This window comes from Salmo salar, chromosome 17 (assembly GCF_965601325.2).
Source record: "Salmo salar chromosome 17, fSalSal1, whole genome shotgun sequence".
NCBI classification, from domain to species: domain Eukaryota; kingdom Metazoa; phylum Chordata; class Actinopteri; order Salmoniformes; family Salmonidae; genus Salmo; species Salmo salar.
In genome coordinates, this window is record NC_138307.1 from 26741534 (window position 1) to 26761970 (window position 20437).

Here is a 20437-nt window from a genome sequence, read left to right on the forward strand (position 1 = left end):
TCTTTAACTTATCAAGCAAGATATTGAGCCCTGCCCATGTCTCTTTGCTTAATAAAGGGTTATCTTTTGTGCCTACAACACAGCGTAACGATTTTGACGTTAAGGTAGACATGTTCAAGTTTTTTAGAAACATCCGTTTAAGGGAATACTTTAGCTCCCCCAATCCTGACACTTCTATTGAACCAGTAGGTTACTTACCTGTACATACTCCGACTCCTTTTAGAAGCAAGAGTTATTTTATACCTCCAGCCAATCGCAATCACTCTATCGAGACATATTGTAGACTTGTTGAAAAAGATGTTGCTCATCTCCTTAAGAATAAACAGGACTTCAAATCTTTCCATAATTTATCTAAGGATGAAAAACAAGCTTTGCTTGATTTACAATCCGATATGTCAGTCCTTATTCGTCCTGCTGATAAGGGTGGGTCGGTTGTACTCATGGATAGGACAGCTTATGTAAATGAGTGTCATAGACAACTGCTTGACAATACCTTTTACAAGAAACTCAGAAGTGACCCTACTTCCCAATTTCAGAATACTATCTTTACTGTCCTAGATGGTTATTTAAATTCTGGTCAGATAACCAAAAAAGAATATGACTTTCTGGCCATTCAACACCCTAAAATTGCCACTTTCTATACTTTGCCGAAATTACACAAGAATGTTACAAACCCTCCACGGCGCCCTATTGTAGCGGGCATTGATGCAGTAACGGCCCCTATTGTAGCGGGCATTGATGCAGTAACGGCCCCTATTGTAGCGGGCATTGATGCAGTAACGGCCCCTCTATCTACTTTGTTGACTTTTTTTATTAGACCACTCGCAGAACAGCTCCCCTCCTTTGTAAAGGACACCAGCAGTATGATCTCTATCATTGAATCTCTTGATCCTCTCCCTGAGAACACCTTGTTAGTTACTTTTGATGTTGAGTCGTTATACACAAATATTCCACACGAGGGCGGTATTGAAACCATGGAACATTTTCTTCTGCAACGTGACCCTAATGAGCTACCTTCCAGTGCCTGCATTGTAACGTTGGCTGAAATAGTACTCACACATAACTATTTCATGTTTCTAAATGATTTCTTTATTCAGACGAAGGGTACTGCTATGGGATCCCCCATGGCTCCTAACTATGCTAATTTGTATGTGGGTTACATGGAGAAACAATCCATTTTCAACCCTCTCAAAAATGTTTTCTTGCCTAACATCATTATTTGGAAACGGTATATTGACGATATTTTTGTTCTTTGAAGGGGTGATGCAGAACTGCTTCAAGCGTTTTATGCTTTTCTTAACTCCTGTTCTGAACATTTGAGATTTACTATGCAATCTGATACACGTCAAATCAGTTTTCTTGATCTTCTGATCTTGTGTGAAGATAATGTTTTATACACTGATCTTTACAGGAAACCTACTGATCGTAACAGTTTTTTGAGTGCTGATAGTTGTCACCCACTTCCCTTGAAAAATAGTTTGCCCTACAGCCAATTCTGTCGAATCAAAAGAATTTGTAGTAAACAATCAGATTTCGACAGAAATATGGCTGAGACTCAGGATAAGTTCAAGGAGAGGGGGTACAACAATGATCAGATTAATATTGCCATTGAGAAAATTCAAAACAAAACGAGACATGACCTTTTCAAGGTCAGTCTCGCAAAAAGACGCATTCTTGCGTTCTCACTACCCGCTATTCTAAGTGCTCTGAACAAATTAAAGGAATCGTTCACAAACATTGGCACATTTTGAAATATGATGATAGTCTCGGTAATGTGTTTTCTGATCTTCCCCTGGTCGTATTCTCGCGGGGCAGAAATCTCAGAGACCAATTGGTACACTCTGATTTACCACCCCAAGATATTCCTGAACAACGCCTATTTGCGCCCATACTGGATGGAAATTACAAGTGTAATGGCTGTGCTCAATGCAATGGCACTTATAAATGTAGAATGGCACTTATAAATGTGCAAAAACTTGACTTACCCAGTTGCGGCCCACTTTTTGGAAGCAAACCATTCGATTTCGTCTCTGCGTTATATTGGCATCGAACATGTCACCCTCCCGAGGAGAGGGGGTGACCTTGATAATTTATTGTTAAAACGAGAGGCTGCCTGGATCTTTAATTTAAAGACCCTTGCTCCCTTCGGTCTCAACATAGACTTTGATCTGAAGCCATTCTTGTGATTATTGTGACTTTGCCATTGTAATTGTTTGTTAGATACATTTTAGACTACAAATGCTATGATCGTATGCTATCCATTTGTTTGTCTTTTTGTATGTTCTTTGTATGTCATTTTTTTAAATATTTGAGTTAACCAATGATATTAGGCCATACTTGGCCATGATTACAAACACCTGTGTGTCTCTTGACACTATATAAATGACTCATCTCGCAGTGTTTGTGATGATACCCTGATGAAGACAGCTTCGCTGTCGAAACGTTGGTTATTACATTTTTGCATCTGAGCTCTTAGAGTGTGCGGCTTTCCTTTATTTTCTAGTGTTCTACTCCGCTAGCCAGCACCTCGCCTTTATAGGTGTGCGTTTCTTTTTTCTAGATTGTTCCAACGATTTTACACCTAGTCATGAGGACTTATCCTTGTCCTCTTTCTCAAATTTCTTACGATGCAGTACATCTTTTATCAGAGCTTCTATATCATTTCGGTTAGCGTTTAGATCATTGTTGTACACTTTGTTGCCCTTGTTACGCTTGTTACCCTTGTGTCCTGACCCTTTGTGAGAGTTAGGTGGAGGGGCATGTCGGCTAGGTTGATCTCTACGGGACCTGTTAGATTGGGGACGTTCATCGTAGCTATTGTTACGGCGGTGGTTGTCGGGGTGGTGGTTACTTGGTAGCTTGATCGTCAACTTTTACCGCATATGTCCCTGATGCAGCCCCTTCTAATTCGAGTGATGGTTCCTGCCTAAGCTCGAAAGTCGAGGTGTCCGGGCTCTTAGCCCGGCTTGCTTTTGATGCTTCAAAAGCGGTGCTTGCCAGCTCTCGGAGCGTCGAGATTGGCAACCCGACGTGGACAGTAGGGCCCAAGTAGTTAATGAAGTTGGGAGACATGTTTGACAGAAACAGTTGTTTGAACGGTAATAGGTCTTCCATTCCTGTTTCAGTGAGCATGCCAAAGTAAGCTGAACGAAGCCGGTGATAGTAGGCTTGTGGGTGTTCATTTCGAGCTTGTCTGATATTGTTAGCCAACGAGCTATCGTGTTTGCGAGTCGCAGAACCACTGAATTCTATTTTCAAAACCGTGGCAAGTTTAGCATAGTCGTTTTGCACATGTTGCTCTTGTAGACGGATGAACCTTGTCACGTGTCTGTTGGACGTTTGCTTCAAAAGGTAGAGCCTGTCTGCATTCGTAGCGTTTGGGTAGCCATCCAAGGCGTCCTCCATGTCTGCTAAGAATGTCTCAGTGTAGTTTGGCTTTCCCGGAACGGGGTCGAAGAGGCGGAAGTTTTTGACGATTTTGTCAAGGCGATCCCTGCCAAGTGCGCGGGGAACATCTGCACTCTCCCGTTGGGAATTGTGGGCCGAGAGGCCAAGAGGAAAAGTCAAGCTGTGGTTGTGTTGGCGAGGAGGCCCCAATTCACTGTGGGCCGAATGGCCAAGAGAAAGAGGCTGAAATCTCCTGTCATCTACATTCCCTCGTTCTCTGAGCTCCGGATGTGAGCTAGGTTGCTTGGTTTGGTTGTCCCGCGATAGCGCGTGACTGTTCTGGAGTTCCTCCAGATGATACCTAAGGGTGGTGTTCTGCTGCATCGCAGAGTCCACCTGGGAGTTGAGGGTGTTTATTTTCTCGGCCTCATACTTATCTGTCATGGTTTGCAGGAAGAGGTCTCGAGTGTGGAGTGAGAGATCCAGTGATGCGATGTCCTCCTTTTGTTTAGAGGTCACATTTTCCAACTTTCTCACCTGGTCTTTCTCATCCTTCATTAAATCAGCGACTTCAATGAGTTCTGCTGTTTTGTCCTCCAACTTGGTCATTGTGTTCATTAACTGATCGTCTTTGGTCTGCAGCTTTTGGAATAGAGCATTATTGCTTTGAGTGGTTTCATTCACAACCGTTTGCAGGGCATCAATTTGCTCGCCCCGATTTCTAGCTAGCTCGTCAAATTCATCTAGTTTCGCGTGGACTTCATCGTATTTAGTTTTGGCTAAAACGAGTTGTTCTTTTAGAATACGGACTTGGTCAAGAGTTTGTTTGCGTTCTTTGTTATAAGTGTTAGACAGATCTTCCAATTTATCTGTTCTCACACACAGTTCCTCGGCTAGCAGTAGCTTATCTTTTTCGGCTTTCGATGCCAGCTCCCTGGTTCTCTCCACCTGTACCTTGAACTCCCCAGCTTCCTGCTCGTGCCTCTGCTGGGCACTGAGGTACTGGTGCACTGTCCATCTGCTGGTGGGCATAGTTGAGGGCTAAACTGGAGAGAGCCTTCACAAGGCCTCCGCCTGATGGTCTATTTTGAAGAGGGTCTGTCGCAATGTCTGCATTTTTCTCGCTTATGGCATTGAAATCTAACATTTTCTGCCCCTTGGCATAGTTAGGATTTGCATCGTTGCTGAGGTCCGCGATCAATCTTTCCGTGGGTGAAGGTCCACTGATTAGAGGGGAAATGGGTGGAAACCCATCTGATGGATTGCTCATTATTATGATTGTCAGTTATTTCAATTTACGTAATGTTTGGGTTTTTGAGTTGGAGGCTGCAAACACGATTTAACTCAGTTTGTAAATGTCAATGAATCATCAAGACTGGGTCAGTAATGTGAGTTGGTTATTACTGAACTTGCCAAAACAGGTTTAATTGATTAAATCGATTTTAATGATAAATCTAACCTGTATAGGCTATTTGGGAATTTTAATTGTAATTCACCTGAAAGAGTTGCTATCTCTAAGTTAACGTTGAAAAGTTTAACTATGTCTCATTGGTTAGAACACATTAGTTTGCGTATTATTCCAATAACCAACCTGGACAGGTAGTGTAGCAATTTAATGTATATTAAATTGAACGAGACAATGATATCCAATCAGTTGAGTCTGGTTAGATATCATACAGCATAACCTGAATTATAAAAAAAATTAATTACTGGTGATTCTTCACCACCGGAGGTCACTGTTAACACAAGCTAAAATCGACAGGGTACCAGTGAAGGTAGAATTTTACAATACTGTTAAAAAGTCTACCTAAACACCATTAAGCTGGTAAAACAGCTTTAATCTATTAATCAATTTGAATGATTAGTCAACCCCGTATAGGCTAAAGGAATTAGCTTTAATTAACCTGAAATAGTTGCTATATCTAAGTTAACGTGGAACAGTTTAACCATGTCTCATTGGTTATGACACATTCGTGTGCGTATTATTCCAATAACCAACCTGGACAGGTAGTGTAGCAATTTAATGTATATTAAATTGAATGAGACAATGATATCCAATCAGTTGAGACTGGTTTGATATCCTACAGCGTAACCTGAATTATTTCACGAAAAATGACTGGCGATTCTTCGCCAGAGGTTACGGATAGCACAAGCTGAGATCTCACAGGATTCCCGCCTGGCGCGGGAATTCACTATGAACAAAGAGGAAAACAAAAATGGCTGCTCCCCTTTGTTAGCTTAGCATCTGGCGCAATGCTTAGCTTTCCTTGCGCGGGGTTTCCACCTCGCCGCACAAGGGAAGTTCCCTCCAACAAGGGAACAGGTTTACTTGGTGACGTCTCACGTTCAACCCTTAACCTCTTCCCGTTACCAAACGCGAGAGGTAGAGAGATAATAACTTCGCTTCGGTCAAACGAATATATCTACTCTAATTTCCGTAATGGCTGGCTCATATGTCTTCTGCTCTAGGAATTGCTTATGACCGAGTCAGATCACTCCTGAAAGCGATCGACAGAAATAACACTACGTTAGGCCCAACTAGTATTATTTCTCAGAATGCCTGCATCGGCTGGTACATATGCCCTAGCTCGTAGCATTCAGTAGACCCCCCTTCACACTGGCTTTCGTCAGATATACAACAGGGGTCGTTCTCTTCCGACCAGTATCTGGGTGAAATGGAACGACACACACACCTCTCTCCCGCACTAGTCCTGCCTATAGCTATTAATGGAATGTATATATCTTGCTACACAATTGATATGGAATTTCCCAATAGTGCGGCCTAGTCCTATCTTAGACTCCTCACAGGGGGCGCCATATGTCGTGACGTTGTATTAGTTAATGTGACGACTGTTGCTCATCGAATGATTAACGGTTTATAATTGTGTGATTAAATGAATCAAGCAATGAATCAAGCAATTATTAACTCATTAACCTGGGGCACCATGGGAAAATTAGTTTTATTGAGTTTCTATTTCCCAAATTAACTCAAAGAATATCAGAATATCGATTTTACAACAGTCGCTAAATTAATCAACCTCTAGTCTCATGTCTGAACGTCGCATAATCCGGGAATCTGCACGAACCCGGGCTACACCAATGAGTTTACCACACCAATCTTAGTTGATTATTTATTTACTAGCAAGCTAAAATTATGATAAAAGATACACATACACAAAACACAGTCTAGGCTAATGATTAGGACTTAGTATAACGGGCCAACACACTATGGTGCGTGTTACCCAAAATGGGGGATTTCAAAAGAGAGAGAAACAAAGAAAGTACATGAGAGAAATATACATTTGGGTTCATTTGTCAGCTATGCTTATTTAAACCCTAGCCTTGCCCCGAACTGCCGCTCTTATGGGTCAGAATATAATGATGTAATTACGTGTTGGAGGTCTCAGGTGGGAAGCTCCGCGTGGGTCGTTTAGGCTTCTCAATGACGCACTTCTCCGACTCAACTCTCTGGTTGTCCTCACGATGTCAGTGTCCTTCTTGGCTTAGTGGTCTGATCCCTCGCCCTTGCTCTGAAAGGGGTCTTCTGAGGACAGACAGCTCTGTAGCTCAGAGCTCACAGCTTAGGAATGAAACAATGTAGATACCACGATTCAATGGAGAGTGGAGGCTAGGTGGTTCGGTTTGAATTCACCCGCTTAGACACAGCTACTCATCCGTAGCTTGTGTAGAAAAATATTTCTTTGTCTTCAAACTTTGTGTTGCGTTTTGGGGTTCGTTGACCATTCAGACCGTGGCTGCAGCCTGGGGTCACTTAGTCTGATATGTTAATTCTTCAGTCTCCTGTCTTATACCCTCGGGTCAGAAGTGGGCGTAACTGCCTTTAGGGCAATTCTCTGGGCGTACCAAGTTAAGGGACAAGGCCTAGATTTTACTCAAATCCACTTTTAGACACTAACTTCACATCTCATCTTTACCAAAACATTCTCTTTGATTTGGATATTTTCCACACAACGTGCAATGTATAAACATCAGGCATATACTGGGAAAACTCTTAAAGGTACAATGTTTTCATAATAACGTCATCTGTTAACCTTTAATAATAAAACAAAAATTACATACATTTCATATTCCATCTCTCGTCATGACCACCATTGTGGCTGACGGAAACCATTGTTCCAAAGTCCCTTTATTGCATGTTTAATGTTCTGAGGCCAGTTCTCCATAATGAGGACAAAGGAATTTCTCTGTGGCCTACGGTTTATCATGGGCGTGAGGGGTCATAAAACCCCCACATCTTCAGACCCCTAGATCTCTCCTCCTCTGTTGGGGGTTGAGAGAGACCCTGTAGGATTGTGGGCTCCTGTAACCCGACCTGATCAGGACAGTCATTACACTGTCTAAGAGTGTCTATGTGTCTGTCCCAGTCCCACTCTGGGCTGGCATGGCCTTGTGGAGGGATCTCCAGAACCGTGATCCAGAGTTGGAGCTAGTTATCATCCTTCCCTGGTCCTGGGGGGTCCAGTGCAGAGCAGGCAGGACTCTGATGGCCCTCCGAACCAGTGGGGGCAGCGGTGAGGCTGAAGCCACCAGGCCCAGGGTGTGAGACAGGGGTAGAGATAGAGGCCTGCTGCTGGTTGGGCTAGTGGTGCTGGGGCTAGGACTGGGGTTGGGGCTGGTGATTCTGGGGCTGGGGTTGGGGTTGGGGCTGGTGGTGCTAGGGCTAGGGTTGGGGCTGGTGGTGCTGGGGCTGGGGTTGCTGGGATTGGGGCTGGTGGTGCTGGGGATGCTGGGTTTGGGGCTGGTGGTGCTGGGGCTGGTGGTGCTGGGGCTGCTGGGGTTGGGGCTGGTCCAGATGAGGATGAGCCTGAGGTGTGGGTCTTGTTGTAAGGCTCTGATGCCTGTCTCCAGTTCAAACAGACAAGTACTGGCCAGGTAGTCAGGACTCAGGACACACACCAGTCGCCTGCTGCTGCGGATCGCACACACCACATCCTCTGCATACGCTAAAGCACAGAACACACACACCAGACATGCATGCACACACACACAAACACAAAACCACAAACACCACACAAGTGTCATGCTTGGCAGGGAGACATGACAGTTATGCAGACTGTCAAAATCTGACAGTAAAACAGTGACTCTGGGAACCACACATTCTTCAAAATACATTTCATTTGAAAGCTGCCATCTCTAGGCCAACTGTACATTCAATGGCAATGTTTTACAGTCTAATCTGGTAATGTGACTGTTTCTATTCACATGGCCTGCTCAACTATAACCTAGATCAGTTTGTGCAGTATAGCTAACTCCTATGGTCGTTGGCTGGCTCTACAGCACAAACTGGTCTGGGACCAGACTATTATGCGTCCTAAATGGCAGCCTTTCTCTATATAGTACCCTACTTTTTAATAGTACACTAAATAGGGAATAGGGTGCCATTTGAGATGCAGCCTAGAACTCACCTCCACCCGGCAGCAGGTCTCTCTCTAGCAGAAAGAGGCGGTAGCCCCACTGCCCCTCCAGAACCCTGGGCAGGAGCACCTCCAGTGGCTCCTCTCTTACTCCTCTTCCTCGTCCCCCCACCTCCTCAGAGGAAGAGCTGGGCACGTAGGACACAAAGGCATCGTATTCCTTGTCATCTACAGAGTCAATACAGGGAAGGAGAGAGAAGAGACATTCAGGTTACATGGTCAATACAGGGAAGGAGAGAGAAGAGACATTCAGGTTACATGGTCAATACAGGGAAGGAGAGAGAAGAGACATTCAGGTTACATGGTCAATACAGGGAAGGAGTGATGAGCTCTACAGCAGAGTCTCTCAACTCAATCGCTGGTTGAAAACTGTTTTCTGCCCCTCCCAAAAGATAGAATTTGTAGATAATTGGCCCTCTTTCTGGGACTCACCCACAAACAGGACCAAGCCTGGCCTGTTGAGGAGTGACGGACTCCATCCTAGCTGGAGGGGTGCTCTCATCTTATCTACGAACATAGACAGGGCTCTAACTCCTCTAGCTCCACAATGAAATAGGGTGCAGGCCAGGCAGCAGGCTGTTAGCCAGCCTGCCAGCTTAGTGGAGTCTGCCACTAGCACAGTCAGTGTAGTCAGCTCAGCTTCCCCCATTGAGACCGTGTCTGTGCCTCGATCTAGGTTGGGCAAAATTAAAAATGGCGGTGTTCGCTTTAGCAATCTCACTAGTATAAAGACCTCCTCCATTCCTGCCATTATTGAAAGAGATTGTGATACCTCACATCTCAAAATTGGGTTACTTAATGTTAGATCCCTCACTTCCAAGGCAGTTATAGTCAATGAACTAATCACTGATAATAATCTTGATGTGATTGGCCTGACTGAAACATGGCTTAAGCCTGATGAATTTACTGTGTTAAATGAGGCCTCACCCCCAGGTTACATTAGTGACCATACCCCCCGTGCATCCGGCAAAGGCGGAGGTGTTGCTAACATTTACGATAGCAAATTTCAATTTACAAAAAAAAAAACAACAATGACGTTTTCGTCTTTTGAGCTTCTAGTCATGAAATCTATGCAGCCTACTCACTCACTTTTTATAGCTACTGTTTATAGGCCTCCTGGGCCATATGCAGTGTTCCTCACTGAGTTCCCTGAATTCCTATCGGATCTTGTAGTCATAGCAGATAATATTCTAATTTTTGGTGACTTTAACATTCACATGGAAAAGTCCACAGACCCACTCCAAAAGGCTTTCGGAGCCATCATCGACTCAGTGGGTTTTGTCCAACATGTCTCTGGACCTACTCACTGCCACAGTCATACTCTGGACCTAGTTTTGTCCCATGGAATAAATGTTGTGGATCTAAATGTTTTTCCTCATAATCCTGGACTATCGGACCACCATTTTATTACGTTTGCAATTGCAACAAATAATCTGCTCAGACCCCAACCAAGGAGCATTAAAAGTCGTGCTATAAATTCTCAGACAACCCAAAGATTCCTTGATGCCCTTCCAGACTGCCTCTGCCTACCCAAGGACGTCAGAGGACAAAAATCAGTTAACCACCTAACCGAGGAACTCAATTTAACCTTGCGCAATACCCTAGATGCAGTTGCACCCCTAAAAACTAAAAACATCTGTCATAAGAAACTAGCTCCCTGGTATACAGAAAATACACGAGCTCTGAAGCAAGCTTCCAGAAAATTGGAACGGAAATGGCGCCACACCAAACTGGAAGTCTTCCGACTAGCTTGGAAAGACAGTACCGTGCAGTATCGAAGAGCCCTTACTGCTGCTCGATCATCCTATTTTTCCAACTTAATTGAGGAAAATAAGAACAATCCGAAATTTCTTTTTGATACTGTCGCAAAGCTAACTAAAAAGCAGCCTTCGCAAATGGAGGATGGCTTTCACTTCAGCAGTAATAAATTTATGAACTTCTTTGAGGAAAAGATCATGATCATTAGAAAGCAAATTACAGACTCCTCTTTAAATCTGGGTATTCCTCCAAAGCTCCATTGTCCTGAGTCTGCACAACTCTGCCAGGACCTAGGATCAAGGGAGATACTAAAGTGTTTTAGTACTATATCTCTTGACGCAATGATGAAAATAATCATGGCCTCCAAACCCTCAAGCTGCATACTGGACCCTATTCCAACTAAACTACTGAAAGAGCTGCTTCCTGTGCTTGGCCCTCCTATGTTGAACATAATAAACGGCTCTCTATCCACCGGATGTGTACCAAGCTCACTAAAAGTGGCAGTAATAAAGCCTCTCTTGAAAAAGCCGAATCTTGATCCAGAAATTATAAAAAACTATCGGCCTATATCGAATCTTCCATTCCTCTCCAAAATTTTTGAAAAAGCTGTTGCACAGCAACTGACTGCCTTCCTGAAGACAAACAATGTATACGAAACGCTTCAGTCTGGTTTTAGACCCCATCATAGCACTGAGACTGCACTTGTGAAGGTGGTAAATGACCTTTTAATGACGTCAGACCGAGGCTCTGCATCTGTCCTCGTGCTCCTAGATCTTAGTGCCGCTTTTGATACCATCGATCACCACATTCTTTTGGAGAGATTGGAAACCCAAATTGGTCTACATGGACAAGTTCTGGCCTGGTTTAGATCTTATCTGTCGGAAAGATATCAGTTTGTCTCTGTGAATGGTTTGTCCTCTGACAAATCAATTGTAAATTTCGGTGTTCCTCAAGGTTCCGTTTTAGGACCACTATTGTTTTCACTATATATTTTACCTCTTGGGGATGTCATTCGAAAACATAATGTTAAATTTCACTGCTATGCAGACGACACACAGCTGTACATTTCAATGAAACATGGTGAAGCCCCAAAATTGCCCTCGCTAGAAGCCTGTGTTTCAGACATAAAGAAGTGGATGGCTGCAAACTTTCTACTTTTAAACTCGGACAAAACAGAGATGCTTGTTCTAGGTCCCAAGAAACAAAGAGATCTTCTGTTGAATCTGACAATTAATCTGGATGGTTGTACAGTCGTCTCAAATAAAACTGTGAAGGACCTCGGCGTTACTCTGGACCCTGATCTCTCTTTTGAAGAACATATCAAGACTGTTTCAAGGACAGCTTTTTTCCATCTACGTAACATTGCAAAAATCAGAAATGTTCTGTCCAAAAATGACGCAGAAAAATTAATCCATGCTTTTGTTACTTCTAGGCTGGACTACTGCAATGCTCTACTTTCCGGCTACCCGGATAAAGCACTAAATAAACTTCAGTTAGTGCTAAATACGGCTGCTAGAATCCTGACTAGAACCAAAAAATTTGATCATATTACTCCAGTGTTAGCCTCCCTACACTGGCTTCCTGTTAAGGCAAGGGCTGATTTCAAGGTTTTACTGCTAACCTACAAAGCATTACATGGGCTTGCTCCTACCTATCTTTCCGATTTGGTCCTGCCGTACATACCTACACGTACGCTACGGTCACAAGACGCAGGCCTCCTAATTGTCCCTAGAATTTCTAAGCAAACGGCTGGAGGTAGGGCTTTCTCCTATAGAGCTCCATTTTTATGGAATGGTCTGCCTACCAATGTGAGAGACGCAGACTCAGTCTCAACCTTTAAGTCTTTACTGAAGACTTATCTCTTCAGTAGGTCCTATGATTAAGTATAGTCTGGCCCAGGAGTGTGAAGGTGAACGGAAAGGCTGGAGCAACGAACCGCCCTTGCTGTCTCTGCCTTGCCGGTTCCCCTCTTTCCACTGGGATTCTCTGCCTCTAACCCTTTTACAGAGGCTGAGTCACTGGCCTACTGGTGTTCTTCCATGCCGTCCATGGGAGGGGTGCGTCACTTGAGTGGGTTGAGTCACTGACGTGGTCTTCCTGTCTGGGTTGGCGCCCCCCCCCCCCCCCCCCCCCCCTTGGGTTGTGCCATGGCGGAGATCGTTGTGGGCTATACTCGGCCTTGTCTTAGGACGGTAAGTTGGTGGTTGGAGACATCCCTCTAGTGGTGTGGGGGCTGTGCTTTGGCAAAGTGGGTGGGGTTATATCCTGCCTGTTTGGCCCTGTCCGGGGGTATCATCGGATGGGGCCACAGTGTCTTCTGATCCCTCCTGTCTCAGCCTCCAGTATTTATGCTGCAGTAGTTTATGTGTCGGGGGGCTAGGGTCAGTCTGTTACATCTGGAGTATTTCTCTTGTCTTATCCGGTGTCCTGTGTGTATTTAAATATGCTCTCTCTAATTCTCTCTTTCTCTCTTTCTGTCTTTCTCTCGGAGGACCTGAGCCCTAGGACCATGCCTCAGGACTACCTGGTATGATGACTCCTTGCTGTCCCCAGTCCACCTGGCCGTGCTGCTGCTCCAGTTTCAACTGTTCTGCCTGCGGCTATGGAACCCTGACCTGTTCACCGGACGTGCTTGTTGCACCCTCGACAACTACTATGATTATTATTATTTGACCATGCTGGTCATTTATGAACATTTTAACATTTTAACATTTTGACCATGTTCTGTTTTAATATCCACCCTGCACAGCCAGAAGAGGACTGGCCACCCCTCATAGCCTGGTTCCTCTCTAGGTTTCTTCCTAGGTTTTTGGCCTTTCTAGGGAGTTTTTCCTAGGGAGTTTTTCCTAGCCACCGTGCTTCTTTCACATGCTTTGCTTGCTGTTTGGGGTTTTAGGCTGGGTTTCTGTACAGCACTTTGAGAATATCAGCTGATGTACGAAGGGCTATATAAAAATAAATTTGATTTGAAATTTGCAATTTGAAGGAGAGAGAAGAGACATTCAGGTTACATGGTCAATACAGGGAAGGAGAGAGAAGAGACATTCAGGTTACATGGTCAATACAGGGAAGGAGAGAGAAGAGACATTCAGGTTACATGGTCAATACAGGGAAGGAGAGAGAAGAGACATTCAGGTTACATGGTCAATACAGGGAAGGAGAGAGAAGAGACATTCAGGTTACATGGTCAATACAGGGAAGGAGAGAGAAGAGACATTCAGGTTACATGGTCAATACAGGGAAGGAGAGAGAAGAGACATTCAGGTTACATGGTCAATACAGGGAAGGAGAGAGAAGAGACATTCGGGTTACATGGTCAATACAGGGAAGGAGAGAGAAGAGACATTCAGGTTACATGGTCAATACAGGGAAGGAGAGAGAAGAGACATTCAGGTTACATGGTCAATACAGGGAAGGAGAGAGAAGAGACATTCAGGTTACATGGTCAATACAGGGAAGGAGAGAGAAGAGACATTCAGGTTACATGGTCAATACAGGGAAGGAGAGAGAAGAGACATTCAGGTTACATGGTCAATACAGGGAAGGAGAGAGAAGAGACATTCGGGTTACATGGTCAATACAGGGAAGGAGAGAGAAGAGACATTCAGGTTACATGGTCAATACAGGGAAGGAGAGAGAAGAGACATTCAGGTTACATGGTCAATACAGGGAAGGAGAGAGAAGAGACATTCAGGTTACATGGTTAATACAGTTTATTGATGAATCATTGAAAATAGGTGTTCTTTTTAAAATTTCAGGATACTTCCCGAATTGACTGATTTCAATTTGAACTGACCCCAACCCTTTTTTAAACACATAATACAACACATCGTACTGCAGTGATGACCTTTAGGACAGTGATGACAGTTAGGACAGTGATGACAGTTATGATGTAATTTCAAAGAACTGACAACAACTGGCTTTTTTTTCAGAACACCCAGCCATCTTTCTGTGTGGTTTGAGGTTGTAACAAGTCAAGTTGAAACAGTCATTTCCTGATTGCTAGATTTGAGGCTTGCCTAGAATCTAGATAGCTTTTATCTGACAGTGTGTGTTTTCATGTGTGTGTAAGAGTGGGAGTGGAGGAGATGGACACCATATATCAGCCATTAGATACTTGGTAAGAGTGGGAGGAGAAAACACCAAATTAAGATATCCTGTGATTTGTTTTCCTCATATCTTATCTTGTGTGTGTGTGTGTGTGTGTGTGTGTGTGTGTGTGTGTGTGTGTGTGTGTGTGTGTGTGTGTGTGTGTGTGTGTGTGTGTGTGTGTGTGTGTGTGTGTGTGTGTGTGTGTGTGTGTGTGTGTGTGTGTGTGTGTGTGTCTGTGAGAGATGTGTTGCTGACCTGTGGTGGTCTGTTTGTATGGCAGGTAGATTCTGTAGAGAATAGAGAGCTCTAGCCAGTAGACATGCACTGTAATGCCCAGCCCAGCTACAAACAGCAGAGACACCACCGGACACACTATCACCAGCACACGGGAAACTGAAACAACATTACAAAATACACATTAGAAACTGGGTGGTTTGAGTCCTGAATGCTGATTGGCTGACAGCCGTATACCACGGGTATGACAAAACATGTATTTTTACTGCTCTAATTACGTTGGTAACCAGTTTATAGTAGCAATAAGTCACCTCGGTGGTTTGTGGTATATTCCAATATACCACAGCTAAGGGCTGTATCCAGGCACTCCGCGTTGCGTCGTGCATAAGAACAGCCCATAGCCGTGGTATATTGGCCACATACCACACCCCCTCGGGCATTATTGATTAATTATAACACATAGGAGCGTTGTTGTCTCAGATAACAGTATGACAAGATAGGGTTATTAAGTAAAAATACATTGCTAGTGTTCTCTGAAAAATGGATCTGACTTGTGGTAGGCTAACCTTGGTACCCAGAACCAAATCAGATGTAATGAGATACTAGGGCTGCGTTCCAATTATCTCTACTTCCTCTAGATGTGGGAACTTGTTCATTACTCCCAACAAATTGAAAACCATTGGATTGGACCAGGCAGGTGCCAGAGGGAGTTGCCATAAAACTAGTAATTTCATTCAAAATCCATGAAGGGAAGTGAACAAGTGCACACTTGGGGAGAAAGCAGAGATGATTGAGACGCACCCCATCAGTATTCTTCTGGTACCTGCAGATTTCCTTATCAGCCTGATGGTGACGCTGCTGTTGCCTACAGAGTTCTGGGCCAGACAGGTGAAGGTGGAGTCCAGGTGTAGCTGGGTCACCTCCGGGATTTGAGCTGTCCTGGTGACCGTGAACTCAAACTCTTCAATACTCCTTTCCCTCACCTGCCTGGAGAGGAAACAGAAGGTGACCCTCTGGTCGGCTATGAAAAGCCAACTGACATTACTCCTGAGGTGCTGACCTGTTGCACCCTCGACAACTACTGTGATTATTATTATTTGACCATGCTGGTCATTTATGAACATTTTAACATCTTGGCCATGTTCTGTTACCCGGCACAGCCAGAAGAGGACTGGCCACCCCTCATAGCCTGGTTCCTCTCTAGGTTTCTTCCTAGTTTCTGGCCTTTCTAGGGAGTTTTTCCTAGCCACAGTGCTTCTACACCTGCATTGCTTGCTGTTTGGGGTTTTAGGCTGGGTTTCTGTACAGCACTTTGAGATATCAGCTGATGTAAGAAGGGCTATATAAATACATTTGATTTGATTTGGTTGTGGCCCAAATGGCATCCTGTTCCCTATAAAGTACACTGTGCACTATGTAGGGACTAGGGTGCCATTTTGGGACGTAGGCATAGCCTACAGTGATACACATTATTATTTTAATGATAGGTGGGTGCCTGACAAAAAACTGTTTCATGAATAAATCATTCATTCATTAATGTTAATGCTTAATATACAATAACACATGACGAGCATCAACAACAAAAATGAGATCCAGCTCACTGTGCCTCCATCTCCATCAGTTTCATCATGCCTTCATGGTTGCTATGGGAACTGATCCACCACTGGACCACTGGGTCAAAGGTTCTCTGGAACCCAAACTGCACCTGACAGCTCAGATTATGAGGCTCCCCTGGGGAATAGAGGGTTGATATAAGGACTAGGTTCCATCCCTATTACCTATATAGTGCACTACCCCATAGAGCTCTGGTCAAAATTAGTGCACTACCCATAGGGCTCTGGTCAAAAGTAGTGCACTACCCCATAGGGCTCTGGTCTAAAGTAGTGCACTATCCCATAGGGGTCTAAAGTAGTGCACTATATAGGGAATAGGTTGCCATTTAGGACGAAGCCATAAACTGGTGAAACACAGTGATCATAATCTATACACCTGCCATCATCAAATCAATCAATCATTCAACCTCAGGCTCTGCACTCACCCAGCTCCACACCCTCCTTGTTGCCATGGGGATAAGTAATCTGTGGAGGGTCTGTGGTGTCAGCTGCTGTGGAGGTAAAAGTGACATTTACTAGAATATGTGTGTACAGTATGTGTGCGTTCATGTGAACGAGCACATGTGGTGTTTGTGTGCGATTCGTAAGTGCGTGCATGTGATCGTGCTTGTGTGGTGTGTGTATGGGCGTGCGTTCATCTGAACACTCTTGTGTGGTGTGTGTATGGGCGTGCGTTCATCTGAACACTCTTGTGTGGTGTGTGTTGGAAGACAGAGCCTGCAGCGACAGTCCTCCCATACTTACGTATGACCGAGACGTTAACAGATCTCCTGACTGTCCAGGGGATCCCATTGTCTTCATAGGTGTAGTCACAGAAATACAGTGTAGCATCACTCACATAGACAGTACCCAGCAGAAGAGTATACCTGTCTACCACAGAGATAGTCCTCTTCTCCTGTATCTCACACACAGGCCTGGCATCCTGCAGAGAAACCCATGACGTAAAGCCATTACTTGTTTGCCTGTTTAGCCGTTTGTTCATTTCTTTGTACATTGGTCTATTTATTCCATGCATGTGTTGACCTGTCACAGGTGAGTAGGTGTGTAACCGGTCACACGGGTGTGTAAGGCTTGTACTTGTGTTTACTAAAGGTTAGGAGTTTGTGTAAAGTCTTAGATGCAGTGGAATGATAGCATAATTACATTCTGAAGAGAAACAAACATCAGGTAAAACCTGCCGTTCATCAATATATCACCCCCACCATCCATCCATCCATCCATCCATCCATCCATCCATCCATCATTCATCCATCCATCCATCCATCCATCCATCCAACCATCCATCATTCCTCCATCCAACCATCCATCCATCCATCCATCCATCATCCATCCATCCATCATTCATCCATCCAACCATCCATCCATCCATCCATCCATCCATCCATCCATCCACCATCCATCCATCATCCATCCATCCATAAATCTGCTGGAATAATCACCTTGTACCATGTGACCTCTGACCTCTGTGTCTGACATTTGATCCCAGGGCATGGGATCCTGCCACCTTTGCCCAGAACCAGAGTGACCCTGTTCTCCTCTGTGTCCCTGCACCCCAGGCTGGCCCTCTCCAGCACCTCCACATAGAAGTGGATCACCATACCACTGTGATATTAACAACACACATTCAAATTCACACATTGTGTTCTGGAAAGGTCAAATATAGGCAAACTATTTTTCAAAGTCAAACCCAGGCAAACTGTTCAAAGAAAGAACCGCATTTGTACTGTCTTTTTGAAGGCGTTTTGGTCCTGAAGAGAATTCATGTAATGACGTGGCATGTTTTGGAAAGTTAGACTACTTCACTTCATCCGTTCGTTCCACCAAAGCTTCTCTCACTTCTTCTGATCAAAGGGCAGGAAACAGAGAGAGGGGCCTACCCAAACAGAGTCAATACAGACTACCTACCCTGTGAAACAGAGAGAGGGGCCTACCCAAACAGAGTCAATACAGACTACCTACCCTGTGCAACAGAGAGAGGGGCCTACCCAAACAGAGTGAATACAGACTACCTACCCTGTGAAACAGAGAGAGGGGCCCACTCAAACAGAGTCAATACAGACTACCTACCCTGTGAAACAGAGAGAGGGGCCCACCCAAACAGTCAATACAGACTACCTACCCTGTGAAACAGAGAGAGGGGCCCACCCAAACAGAGTCAATACAGACTACCTACCCTGTGGACAGAGAGAGGGGCCTACCCAAACAGAGTCAATACAAACTACCTACCCTGTGAAACAGAGAGAGGGGCCTACCCAAACAGAGTCAATACAGACTACCTACCCTGTGACACAGAGAGAGGGGCCTACCCAAACAGAGTCAATACAGACTACCTACCCTGTGAAACAGAGAGAGGGGCCCACCCAAACAGAGTCAATACAGACTACCTACCCTGTGGAACAGAGAGAGGGGACTACCCAAACAGAGTCAATACAGACTACCTACCCTGTGAAACAGAGAGAGGGGCCTACCCAAACAGAGTCAATACAGACTACCTACCCTGTGAAACAGAGAGAGGGGCCTACCCAAACAGAGTCAATACAGACTACCTACCCTGTGAAACAGAGAGAGGGGCTCCCCCAAACAGAGTCAATACAGACTACCTACCCTGTGAAACAGAGAGAGGGGCCTACCCAAACAGAGTCAATACAGACTACCTACCCTGTGAAACAGAGAGAGGGGCCCACCCAAACAGAGTCAATACAGACTACCTACCCTGTGGAACAGAGAGAGGGGCCCACCCAAACAGAGTCAATACAGACTACCTACCCTGTGTGGCATGTGTACTTCCCAGAGTCCTTTGCGGTAACGGTAGAGAACCAGAGCGCGTTCCCCCGTCCTGTCACGGCCCCGTCATCTCTGAGGAAATCTCTGTCTCTATTGGTTTCCCCCTCGGCCCTCGACCAATCAGCTTCCTCAGAGCTGGCTGTGATGTTGTAGAGGCGCTGACAGAGACCGGTGGACTGTGGTTTGTTACATTGCATGACAAACCCCTCCCCAGAGAAAGCTTTGTAGCCGTACGTCTCTGGGCGTGGCTTCAAACCTACACGTGTCACACAAGAAAGACCTCTCATTCCACACAGATGTATGTATAATGTCATTAATACTGAAGGCATATGAAATGTCTATATGCACATGGAAAAATCTATAAATGTTAAAATCTATAAATGTTTTTTGAACAATTGTTTGATAATAAAGATAAGTACCTTCTTCCTTGTCCCAGCGACTTTCACAGAAGTATCTCTGCAGAAAACATGCGATGATTGCTAAAGCCAGTGGCGGTCCAGGGTGCATCACTCCGCACCACTTCATTCAGTCCAATATCAAATCCACCACTTCATTCATTCCAATATCAAACTCAGCACTTCATTCATTCCAATATCAAACTCAGCACTTCATTCATTCCAATATCAAACCCAGCACTTCATTCATTCCAATATCAAACTCAGCACTTCATTCATTCCAATATCAAACTCAGCACTTCATTCATTCCAATATCAAACTCAGCACTTCATTCATTCCAATATCAAACCCAGCACTGCGTGTCATAACTGTCACAAGGATCTGGGTTTCCTGGAAACAGAATCTCTTTCACCACTCTAAAACCAGACAAATAGCTGTCAGTCCTTTCCTAGTAAATGAAAAGGGACGCATCTGAACTAGTTTCCCTGCATTCCACTGCCCTGTTCTTCTTTAGCCACTAGTCTGTGCAGCTTGCCTCTTAGATGGTTGGAAACCAATCATATCTGATACTGGCTCCCCTCAGAGATGCACAATGTGAAAACATGACCACCAGTTTCCTATGTGTCAACGTCTATTTCCTGGTTAAATGCAGAGAGCTCTACTTCGCTAGAAGTTTCACACTATCTTCGAGTTTCTGTGCATCTGTGGGTGTGGGTAGCCGGAGTGTGAAATGTGTCT

At 44.6% G+C, this 20437-nt stretch overlaps 1 protein-coding gene across 2 annotated transcripts; it reads right to left on the reverse strand.

Moving 5' to 3' along the window:
- Positions 1-6504: 6504 nt before the first annotated feature.
- LOC106575893 (interleukin-18 receptor accessory protein) lies at positions 6505-20319 on the reverse strand. 2 transcript variants are annotated; one of them, XM_045699483.2, is made up of 10 exons: positions 19723-20319; positions 19286-19559; positions 17959-18121; positions 17264-17441; positions 16945-17007; positions 16508-16637; positions 15730-15893; positions 14928-15065; positions 8814-8990; positions 6505-8351 (listed from the first exon to the last, which is right to left on the reverse strand). In XM_045699483.2, the coding sequence occupies exons 1-10, from the start codon at positions 19826-19828 to the stop codon at positions 7756-7758; spliced, it is 1989 nt and encodes a 662-aa protein (XP_045555439.2). In that variant the 5' UTR covers positions 19829-20319; the 3' UTR covers positions 6505-7755. The 2 variants fall into 2 exon arrangements, with proteins under 2 accessions (XP_045555439.2, XP_045555438.2); XM_045699482.2 differs by having other exon boundaries at positions 16945-17010.
- Positions 20320-20437: the final 118 nt, after the last annotated feature.